Below are 11,884 nucleotides of genomic sequence, written 5' to 3'. Positions count from 1 at the left end.
GTCAATGTGGAGACTATATACAGGGGGGTACCGGTACAGAGTCAATGTGGAGGCTATATACAGGGGGTACCGGTACAGAGTCAATGTGGAGGCTATATACAGGGGGTACAGGTACAGAGTCAATGTGGAGGCTATATACAGGGGGTACCGGTACCGAGTCAGTGTGCAGGGTACAGGTTAGTCGAGTCAATGTGGAGGTTATATACAGGGGGTCCGTGTGCAGGGTGGGTTGAGGTATTTTGTACATCAAGTTGGGGGTGTAGTGACTATTCATAGATAATAAACAGTGAGTAGGAGCAGTGTAAACACAAAAGGGGGAGGGGGGGGTCAATGTAAATAGTCCTGGTGGCCATTTGATTAATTGTTCAGCAGTCTTATGGCTTGGGGGGTAGAAGCTGTTAAGGAGCCTTTTGGACCTGGACTTGGTGCTCCGGTACCGCTTGCCGTGCGCACTACCCTCTGTAGCGTCTTACGGTCGGATGCCGAGCAGTTGCCATACCAGGTGGTGATGTAACCGTTCAGGATGCTCTCGATGGTGTAGCTGTATACATTTTTGAGGATCTGGGGACCCATCACAAATCTTTTCCGTTTCCTGAGGGGGAAAAGGTTTTGTCGTGCCCTCTTCACGACTGTCTTGGTGTGTTAAGACCATGATAGATTGTTGATGGGATGTGGACACCAAGGAACTTCAAACTCTTGACCCGCTCCACTACAACCAATGGGGCCTGTTCGGCCCTCCTTTTCCTGTAGTCCATGATCAGCTCCTTTGTCTTGCTCACATAGGTTTTTATTCTGGCATCACACTGCCAGTTCTCTGACCTCCTCCCTATAGGGAATAGGGTTCTATAGGGCCCTGGTCAAACGTAGTACACAATATAGGGAATAGGGTTCTATAGGGCCCTGGTCTATAGTAGTACACAATATAGGGAATAGGGTTCTATAGGGCCCTGGTCAAACGTAGTACACAATATAGGGAATAGGGTTCTATAGGGCCCTGGTCAAACGTAGTACACAATATAGGGAATAGGGTTCTTTAGGGCCCTGGTCTATAGTAGTACACTATATAGGGAATAGGGTTCTATAGGGCTCTGGTCTAAAGTAGTGCACTATATAGGGAATAGGGTTCTATAGGGTTCTGGTCTAAAGTAGTGCACTATACAGGGAACAGGGTTCCATTTGGGATGACACCACTAGGAGTCTCAAAGGAGATGAACACCATCAGTGTATTTCTGTGAGAGAGAAACAGAGAGGAAACGTGTCTGATTGGTGAGATAAAGTCTCTCTTCCCTCAGCCCCTCCCACTCCGATCCAGCCCACTGTCACTCAGCCAATCCCAGAAGAGTTCCATCTGTGATTTCCTCCTCTTCTTCGGGTGCATCTCAAGTGTTCTTCATTTCCTTGCTTCCTTTCCTTCCTTCCTTTCCTTTCCTACATCAGCACTGATCTAGGATACATGGGTCAGGTGAAAGCAAAATGGTTAAATGTTTTGAAGGACATGTGCTTTCCCCTGTCCAGCTCTGTTAGGATCAGTGCAGATGAAGGAAAAGAAAGGAAGCCACTGTGGATTTTTGAGATGCAGTGATTGACTATCCAGCCCGGTCCTGTCTCTATCTCATTCCTCTGAAGTAGTTCCTGGTTCATTGACCCATACATACGCTGGCTCCCGAGTGGCTCAGAGGTCTAAGGCACTGCATTTCAGTATTAGAGGTGTCACTATAGACACCATGGTTCGAATCCAGGCTGTATCAAAACCGGCCATGATTGGGAATCATGTAGGGCGGCGCACAATTGGCCCAGCGTCGTCCGAGTTTGGCTGGTGTAGGCCATCATAGTAAATATGAATTTCTTCTTAAAACTAAAAACTAACTTGCCTAGTTAAATAAAGGTTCAATTTAAAAAAATGTTTTAAACATACTGTACTTCAGTCTCAATCCTCTGAAGTAGTTCCTGGTTCATTGACTCATACATACTGTGGTTAAGTCTCATTCTTCTGAAGTAGTTCCTGGTTCATTGACTCATACATACTGTGGTTAAGTCTCATTCTTCTGAAGTAGTTCCTGGTTCATTGACCCATACATACTGTGGTTAAGTCTCATTCTTCTGCAGTAGTTCCTGGTTCATTGACCCATACATACTGTGGTTAAGTCTCATTCTTCTGAAGTAGTTCCTGGTTCATTGACTCATACATACTGTGGTTAAGTCTCATTCTTCTGAAATAGTTCCTGGTTCATTGACCCATACATACTGTGGTTAAGTCTCATTCTTCTGAAATAGTTCCTGGTTCATTGACTCATACATACTGTCACGTTTGTTTGTTGAATAAACGGACCAAGGCGCAGCGTGCGTAGAGTTCCACATGTTTAATTATTGAAACTCACCAAAACAATGCAGAAACATGCCTAAGTATGATCCCCAATCAGAGACAATGATAGACAGCTGCCTCTGATTGGGAACTATACCAGGCCAACATCAAAATAACAAAACCAGAATGCCCACCCTAGTCACACCCCGACCTAACCAAAATAGAGAATAGAGGATCTCTAAGGTCAGGGCGTACACGCCCCCCCCCCCCCCCCCCCCCCCCCCCCCCCCCGGAACCCGCCCGCTTCGGTGGCGACTCTGGTGCGGGTATCGTCACCGGAAGCTCCGGACCATGGATCGTCCCCGGAGGAACCGGATCGTGGATCCTCGGAGGAGGAACCTGCCCGTGAATCGTAGCCGGAAGCTCCGGCCCGTAGAACATCGCCGGAGGAACCTGGCCATGGATCGTCGCCGGAGGAACCTGGCTGTGGATCGTCGCTGGACGAACCTGGCTGTGGATCGTCGCTGGAGGAACCTGGCCGTGGATCGTCGCTGGAGGAACCTGGCCGTGGATCGTCGCCGGAAGCTCCGGACCGTGGATCGTCGCCGGAAGCTCCGGACCGTGGGTCGTCGCTGAAGGCTCCGGACTGGGAACTGTCGCTGGAGGTTCCGGACTGCGAACTGTCGCTGGAGGCTCCGGACTGGGAACTGTCGCTGGAGGCTCCGGACTGGGAACTGTCGCTGAAGGCTCCGGACTGGGAACTGTCGCTGGAGGCTCCGGACTGGGAACTGTCGCTGGAGGCTCCGGACTGGGAACTGTCACTGAAGGCTCCGGACTGGGAACTGTCGCTGGAGGCTCCGGACTGGGAACTGTCGCTGGAGGCTCCGGACTGGGAACTGTCGCTGGAGGCTCCGGACTGGGAACTGTCGCTGAAGGCTCCGGACTGGGAAATGTCGCTGAAGGCTCCGGACTGGGAACTGTCGCTGGAGGCTCCGGACTGGGAACTGTCGCTGGAGGCTCCGGACTGGGAACTGTCGCTGGAGGCTCCGGACTGGGAACCGTCGCTGGAGGCTCTGGACTGCAGACCGTCGCTGGAGGCCTGGTGCGTGGAGCTGGCTCAGGGCGTACCGGGCTGAGGAGACGCACTGGAGGCCGGGTGCGTGGAGCTAGCACAGGAGGCCTGGAGCGTGGAGCCGGCACAGGACGTACTGAGCTGTGGAGGTGCACTGGAGGTCTGGAGCGTAGAGCTGGAACAACGTGTCCTGGACAGATGACAACCTTCGCACGGCAAGTGCGGGGAGCTGGCACAGGACGTAGCGGGCTGTGGAGGCGCACTGGAGACACGGTGCGTAGAACCGGCACACATTGTACCGGAACGATAACAAGCTCCTCAAAGCGAGTGCGGAGAGCTGGCACAGGTGGCATTAAACTGAGGACACGCTCCTTAGGGCGAATGTCGTGCCTCATGCACCAACACACCAACACAATACTTCTCCAATTTCCCCATCAACTCACTGACTGTCTCTGATTCACTCCCTTCACTCCCCTCCAAGTTCACCTTCCTCTCCCAGACTAGCTCTGGTTCAACCCTCAGCTCCGCCGACCAACCCGTGTGCCCCCACCCAAAAATACAAAAATATTTTTTTAAGGCTGCCTCTCGGGCTTCCGTCGTGGCCGCGAACCCTGTGTCGTCGTTGCTGCTCCTTCGCTGCCTCCGCCTGCTTCCATGGCAGGCTTCTGTCTCCTGCCATAATCTCGTCCCACGTCCAGGATGTCCTCCACTCCTGGCTTTCCTCCCAGGCCCAGGATCCCTGCTCCTCCTGGGCACCCTGCTTGGTCCGTGGGTGGTGGGATCTTCTGTCACGTTCGTTTAATGAATAAACGGACCAAGGCGCAGCGTGCATAGAGTTCCACATGTTTAATTATTGAAACTCATCAAAACAATACAGAAACAAACGAAACGTGAAGTAATGGACTGCTCACAGGCACCACACAAAAACAAGATCCCACAAACACCCAGTGGGAAAAGGCTGCCTAAATATGATCCCCAATCAGAGACAATGATAGACAGCTGCCTCTGATTGGGAACCATACCAGGCCAACATCAAAATAACAAAACTAGAATGCCCACCCTAGTCACACCCCGACCTAACCAAAATAGAGAATAAAGGATCTCTAAGGTCAGGGCGTGAAACATACATACTGTGGTTAAGTCTCATTCTTCTGAAATAGTTCCTGGTTCATTGACACATACATACTGTGGTTAAGTCTCATTCTTCTGAAATAGTTCCTGGTTCATTGACACATACATACTGTGGTTAAGTCTCATTCTTCTGAAATAGTTCCTGGTTCATTGACCCATACATACTGTGGTTAAGTCTCATTCTTCTGAAATAGTTCCTGGTTCATTGACCCATACATACTGTGGTTAAGTCTCATTCTTCTGAAATAGTTCCTGGTTCATTGACCCATACATACTGTGGTTAAGTCTCATTCTTCTGAAGTAGTTCCTGGTTCATTGACCCATACATACTGTGGTTAAGTCTCATTCTTCTGAAATAGTTCCTGGTTCATTGACCCATACATACTGTGGTTAAGTCTCATTCTTCTGAAATAGTTCCTGGTTCATTGACCCATACATACTGTGGTTAAGTCTCATTCTTCTGAAATAGTTCCTGGTTCATTGACCCATACATACTGTGGTTAAGTCTCATTCTTCTGAAATAGTTCCTGGTTCATTGACCCATACATACTGTGCTTCAGTCTAGTTATAGAAATCACTCACCCAATCCCAAGTCAAGAAGTGACAAAATATTGACCGTCACCATGTTTCACAGCCTGGCTCTGTCGACATGTTTCACAGCCTGGCTCCGTCGACATGTTTCACAGCCTGGCTCTGTCGACATGTTTCACAGCCTGGCTCCGTCGACATGTTTCACAGCCTGGCTCTGTCGACATGTTTCACAGCCTGGCTCCGTCGACATGTTTCACAGCCTGGCTCAGTCGACATGTTTCACAGCCTGGCTCCGTCTACATGTTTCACAGCCTGGCTCTGTCGACATGTTTCACAGCCTGGCTCCGTCGACATGTTTCACAGCCTGGCTCTGTCGACATGTTTCACAGCCTGGCTCCGTCGACATGTTTCACAGCCTGGCTCTGTCGACATGTTTCACAGCCTGGCTCCGTCGACATGTTTCACAGCCTGGCTCTGTCGACATGTTTCACAGCCTGGCTCCGTCAACATGTTTCACAGCCTGGCTCTGTCGACATGTTTCACAGCCTGGCTCTGTCAACATGTTTCACAGCCTGGCTCTGTCGACATGTTTCACAGCCTGGCTCTGTCACCATGTTTCAGTTCAGGGCTTCAATGCTAAATATTTGTCATTATATATTCCCCTTATATTCTCCCACTAAGACCAAACTATACATACCATAAGTAATGCTGTAAAGATGTATGAAGGTACAGTACTGTGATGTATTATCTGATTACACCCCCCCCCCCTCCCTCCCTCGGTCACCCCCCCCCCCTCCCCCGGTCACCCCCCTCCCCCTGTCACCACCCCCCACCCCTCCCCATGTCACCCTCCTCGCCTCCCCCGGTCACCCTCCTCCCCCCTCCCCCGGCCACCCTCCTTCCCCCCCTCCCCCGGTCACCCTCTCCCCGCCCCCCTCCCTCTCTCTTTTACAGAAAGCGATCAGAGTCACCACCTTCATGCAGCGTCTTCGTGCATCTGAAGCTGCTGCAGCCGAGGCGGCAGCGGCAGGAGGGCAGGGGGGAGGAGGAGGAGAGGTCCAGGGGGGAGGAGGAGGAGGAGAGGTCCAGGGAGGAGGAGGAGGAGAGGTCCAGGGGGGAGGAGGAGGAGAGGTCCAGGGAGGAGGAGGAGTGGGGGAGACTAAGGAAGGAGGGGTGACACCAGGCAGTGTATCTCTAGAGGTGATGGTTGAAACCAGCCCGGAGCGGGAGGAGATGAACGGGGGACTAGGGGTGAGGAGGAGGGGGGAGGAGGAGAATGTAGGGGGGAGGAGCCCTCTAAGTCCCTCCGTAGGGATCTCTCCTTCTGCCACCAATGAACAGCGCTCTCAACCTCTCAGCCAATCAAATGCCAGTTCCAAACCTCCAGGGGAGGAGCCAGAGAAGCCAGCCTTGAAGAAGACGTCAGGCAAAATGGCTGCCGCATTGGGCAAAACCAAAACAAACCCAGAGACCAAAACACTTCCTATCCCCACCGTAACCCCTGACATCACCAAGCCCCAGGATCCCACCCCCATCTCCGTCCCTGAACCCAAAAGAGCAGTATCATCGTTGCCTAACAACGCTGAAAAGAAGCATCCGCCCTCTGTCGCTCCCGAGACTCCAACCACCCAACGGCGCAAGATGGCCGCCCAACTCCACAACACCGGCCCAGGCCCTGCTCCTCCTACAGCTCCTGTTGCTGCCTCTACCACTCCTACAGTCCCTGTTGCTGCCTCTACCACTCCTACAGTTCCTGTTGCTGCCTCTACCACTCCTACAGTTCCTGTTGCTGCCTCTCCCACTCCTACAGCTCCTGTTGCTGCCTCTACCACTCCTACAGCTCCTGTTGCTGCCTCTACCACTCCTACAGCTCCTGTTGCTGCATCTACCACTCATACAGCTCCTGTTGCTACCTCTACCACTCCTACAGTTCCTGTTGCTGCCTCTATCACTCCTACAGCTCCTGTTGCTGCCTCTCCCACTCCTACAGCTCCTGTTACTACCACAGTGCCACCCCCTGACAGGAGGCCGGCAGTGCAGGCTCCAGTGGAGGAGAAGAAGCATGAGATGGATGATAGGAGCTGGTGTCAGACCCAGCTCCCTGAGGCTGTAGCTGAGAGGCCTGCTGGACTGGAGGTTGGGGTGGGTGTAGGGTCCATGGGGGTAGGAACTGGGATGGAGATGGGAGGGGTAGGGACATTTGGAGCAGGGGCAGGGGCAGGGATATTTGGAATAGGGGTAGGTTCAGGAGTAGGACCTGGAATAGGGCCAAGAGGTGACGCGAGCCCCATTGGTAGAGACCAGAGGGCAGACAGGCACAGTGTAGAGTTCAGCATGTCCAGGGGGGAACCCAAACCGTCCGAGGGGAGCTACAGTTATACCATAGGGGCCCTGGGAAGCTCCCCAAGTCTAGGCCGACACACCACCGCATACAGCCAGGAGATTGAGCTGGGGGGGTACGGGGGTTCCTACTGCTCCTCTCTGTATGGCAGCGGGGGTGGAGGAGGGATGTATGGGGGACTGGAGCACGGAGGTGTTGGGGTCAGAGGTCATGGTAGTAGTACTGCTGATTGGCAGATGGACAGCGTGATCGAACAGATCGAGAAGCAAATGGCGGCGGTGCTGGAGAAGATCGAGGGGGACATGCCCTCTCTCCTGGAACAGATCAGTGACTGCCCCCCGCCACCCGAACCCCCCCGCAGCACACACACCTCCCCCTCCTCACGCTCCCGCTCCTCTCATCTCTCCCCCACCTCCTCCTCCCTCACCTCTACCTCTTCCCCCCCGCCCCTCCCCACCTCCCCCAGACCCCCTCTCCCCTCCCTCCCCCACCTCACCATCCCCCCTCCTTCCTACCCTCCTCCCTCCCCGCCCACCCACTCCCCTGGCCAGCCAATCTGTGAGCAGGAGGAGAGAGAGGGACAGATGGGAGCAGTCCATTCTAGCCAATCCCCATCCTCCAGGCCAGGGAAGGGCCTATAAGGTGGGTGGGTGGGGTTTGGATCTAAAGATGTTCCAATATCCACACTAGAACACCTCTTCCATTCTATAATGTATTCTAGAATACCTCTTCTGTTCTATAATGTATTCTAGAATACCTCTTCTGTTCTATAATGTATTCTAGAACACCTCTTCTGTTCTATAATGTATTCTAGAATACCTCTTCTGTTCTATAATGTATTCTAGAACACCTCTTCTGTTCTATAATGTATTCTAGAACACCTCTTCTGTTCTATAATGTATTCTAGAATACCTCTTCTGTTCTATAATGTATTCTAGAACACCTCTTCCATTCTATAATGTATTCTAGAATACCTCTTCTGTTCTATAATGTATTCTAGAACACCTCTTCCGTTCTATAATGTATTCTAGAACACCTCTTCTGTTCTATAATGTATTCTAGAACACCTCTTCTGTTCTATAATGTATTCTAGAACACCTCTTCCATTCTATAATGTATTCTAGAATACCTCTTCTGTTCTATAATGTATTCTAGAACACCTCTTCCGTTCTATAATGTATTCTAGAACACCTCTTCTGTTCTATAATGTATTCTAGAACACCTCTTCTGTTCTATATTGTATTCTAGAACACCTCTTCTGTTCTATAATGTATTCTAGAACACCTCTTCTGTTCTATAATGTATTCTAGAACACCTCTTCCATTCTATAATGTATTCTAGAACAACTCTTCTGTTCTATAATGTATTCTAGAACACCTATTCCATTCTATAATGTATTCTAGAAGACCTCTTCCATTCTATAATGTATTCTAGAACACCTCTTCTGTTCTATAATCTATTCTAGAACACCTCTTCTGTTCTATAATGTATTCTAGAACACCTCTTCTGTTCTATAATGTATTCTAGAACACCTCTTCTGTTCTATAATGTATTCTGAACACCTCTTCTGTTCTATAATGTATTCTAGAACACCTCTTCCATTCTATAATGTATTCTAGAACAACTCTTCTGTTCTATAATGTATTCTAGAACACCTATTCCATTCTATAATGTATTCTAGAAGACCTCTTCCATTCTATAATGTATTCTAGAAGACCTCTTCCATTCTATAATGTATTCTAGAAGACCTCTTCCATTCTGTAATGTATTCTTAAATATATTGCTTCATTCTAAGTAGTATGTCACTGGATATAAGTAGTGCAACAGATGGGTTTTTACATATGAACAAGTGTTTATACTAGACACTAGTACTCCACCAGAAACATGAGATTGAGATTGTTCCAGAGTGCGAATTACAGGGGAGGGCCCCTAAATGCAACAAAGACCAACTACGGGGGAGGAGACGGTCTCTAAATAATGCTAATAGTAATTTCCATGTAAAAGTGCCCACAAACACCAACAGGGCCCATGAGCACCAACAGGGCCCACGAGCACCAACAGGGCCCACGAGCACCAACAGGGCCCACGAGCACCAACAGGGCCCATGAGCACCAATAGGGCCCATCAGCACCAACAGGGCCCATCAGCACCAACAGGGCTAACAGGACCCATCAGCACCAACAGGGCCCATCAGCACCAACAGGGCCCATGAGCACCAACAGGGCCCATCAGCACCAACAGGGCCCATCAGCACCAACAGGGCCCATCAGCACCAACAGGGCCCATCAGCACCAACAGGGCTAACAGGACCCATCAGCACCAACAGGGCCCATCAGCACCAACAGGGCCCATGAGCACCAACAGGGCCAACAGGGCCCATCAGCACCAACAGGGCCCATCAGCACCAACAGGGCCCACGAGCATCAACAGGGCCTACGAGCATCAACAGGGCCTACGAGCACCAACAGGGCCCACGAGCACCAACACGGCGGCCGTGTCAAATTGGGGATCAAATGAAAGCTAAGAGCCCCCCACACATGAAATGAAGCTATATATACATCCTATAAATGAGGAATAAACAAAGACTTTCTGGTCAAACAGATGAAAATGGGGTCTCAGAAACACTCTTACAAGGTGTTATAAATACAGCAATCAATACAATGTATTTATATAGCCCTTCGTACATCAGCTGATATCTCAAAGTGCTGTACAGAAACCCAGCCTAAAACCCCAAACAGCAAGCAATGCAGGTGTAGAAGCACGGTGGCTAGGAAAAACTCCCTAGAAAAGGCCAAAACCTAGGAAGAAACCTAGAGAGGAACCAGGCTATGAGGGGGGGCCAGTCCTCTTCTGGCTGTGCCGGGTGGAGATTATAATAGAACATGGCCAAGATGTTCAAATGTTCATAGATGACCAGCAGGGTCAAATAATAATAATCACAGTGGTTGTAGAGGGTGCAACAGGTCAGCACCTCAGGAGAAAATGTCAATTGGCTTTTCATAGCTGAGCATTCAGAAGTAGAGACAGCAGGTGCAGTAGAGAGAGAGAGATAGAGACACCCGGTGCGGTAGAGAGAGAGGTAGAGACAGCCGGTGCGGTAGAGAGAGAGAGGTAGAGACAGCCGGTGCGGTAGAGAGGTAGAGACAGCCGGTGCAGTAGAGAGAGAGGTAGAGACAGCCGGTGCGGTAGAGAGAGAGAGGTAGAGACAGCCGGTGCGGTAGAGAGGTAGAGACACCCGGTGCGGTAGAGAGAGAGAGGTAGAGACAGCAGGTGCGGTAGAGAGAGAGGTAGAGACAGCCGGTGCGGTAGAGAGAGAGAGGTAGAGACAGCCGGTGCGGTAGAGAGAGAGGTAGAGACAGCCGGTGCGGTAGAGAGAGAGGTAGAGACAGCAGGTGCGGTAGAGAGAGAGAGGTAGAGACAGCCGGTGCGGTAGAGAGGTAGAGACAGCCGGTGCGGTAGAGAGGTAGAGACAGCCGGTGCGGTAGAGAGGTAGAGACAGCCGGTGCGGTAGAGAGGTAGAGGTAAATGAATATCAACACTTACTGTATATTTAGTTTTGGAGACATTTTCCTTCCTTCTGTAAGTTTAAGAAATATCGCCTTGTATCTTGTAATTCTGCTACCACAACCACAATATTGTCTAATTTCTCTCCCTCATGAGGAGGAGCATAATGACAGTCCGCAGTACAAGTACAGGTAGACCTATCAATTTGTTATAGTTCTTTTACTGATATACATGTTGTTTATGAATTATCAAGTGATTAAAACTTGACCGTTACCAAATCGGTAATGGAATTTCCCCAAACATTCGTTACAGAATTTCTGCAATTGAATTTTCTACAATGGGCAATCATAGTAGTCACAAACCACAGTTGGGTTCACAAGTTTGGACAGTATAGTATAGTACAATACAGTAGAGTAGAGTTCATTACAGTACAGTACAGTACAGTAGAGTTCAGTACAGTAGGGTTTAATACAGTAGAGTACACAGTAGAATACAGTACAGTAGAGTTTAATGCAGTAGACTACACAGTCGAGTTCAGTAGAGTAGAGTTCAGTAGAGTACAGTAGAATAGAGTTCAGTAGAGTACAATAGAGTAGAGTACAGTAGAGTTCAGTAGAGTAGAGTTCAATACAGTACAGCACAGTACAGTAGAGTTCAGTAGAGTAGAGTTCAGTAGAGTAGAGTTCAGTAGAGTTCAAGAAGAGTTCAGTAGAGTACAGTAGAGTACAGCAGAGTTCAGTAGAGTAGAGTACAGCAGAGTACAGTATAGTTCAGTAGAGTAGAGTTCAGTACAGTACAGCAGAGTTCAGTAGTGTACAGTAGAGTAGAGTTCAGTAGAGTACAGTAGATTATAGTTCAGTACAATAGTGTAGAGTAGAGTTTAGTAGAGTATAGTTCAGTAGAGTAGAGTTCAGTAGCGATCAGTAGAGTAGAGTTCAGTAGAGTGGAGTTCAGTAGAGTACAGTAGAGTAGAGTTCAGTATATTACAGTAAGGTAGAGTTCA

General features: G+C 49.8%; 1 protein-coding gene across 1 annotated transcript in view; it reads left to right on the top strand.

Moving 5' to 3' along the window:
• LOC109885228 (uncharacterized protein KIAA1522-like) overlaps nucleotides 1-8,018 on the top strand; it is a 265,426-nt gene extending 257,408 nt beyond the window's left edge. Inside the window, exon 11 of the mRNA XM_031803674.1 lies at nucleotides 5,991-8,018. Coding sequence (XP_031659534.1) covers nucleotides 5,991-8,018 — 2,028 coding nt within the window. The remainder of the gene's footprint in view (nucleotides 1-5,990) is intronic.
• The last annotated feature ends 3,866 nt before the right edge of the window (nucleotides 8,019-11,884 follow it).

The sequence above is a fragment of the Oncorhynchus kisutch genome, linkage group LG24, assembly GCF_002021735.2.
Source record: "Oncorhynchus kisutch isolate 150728-3 linkage group LG24, Okis_V2, whole genome shotgun sequence".
In the NCBI taxonomy this organism is placed as follows: Eukaryota; Metazoa; Chordata; class Actinopteri; order Salmoniformes; family Salmonidae; genus Oncorhynchus; species Oncorhynchus kisutch.
The sequence above is the reverse complement of the archived record's forward strand: the minus strand, read 5'-3'. Positions and strand labels throughout refer to the sequence as shown.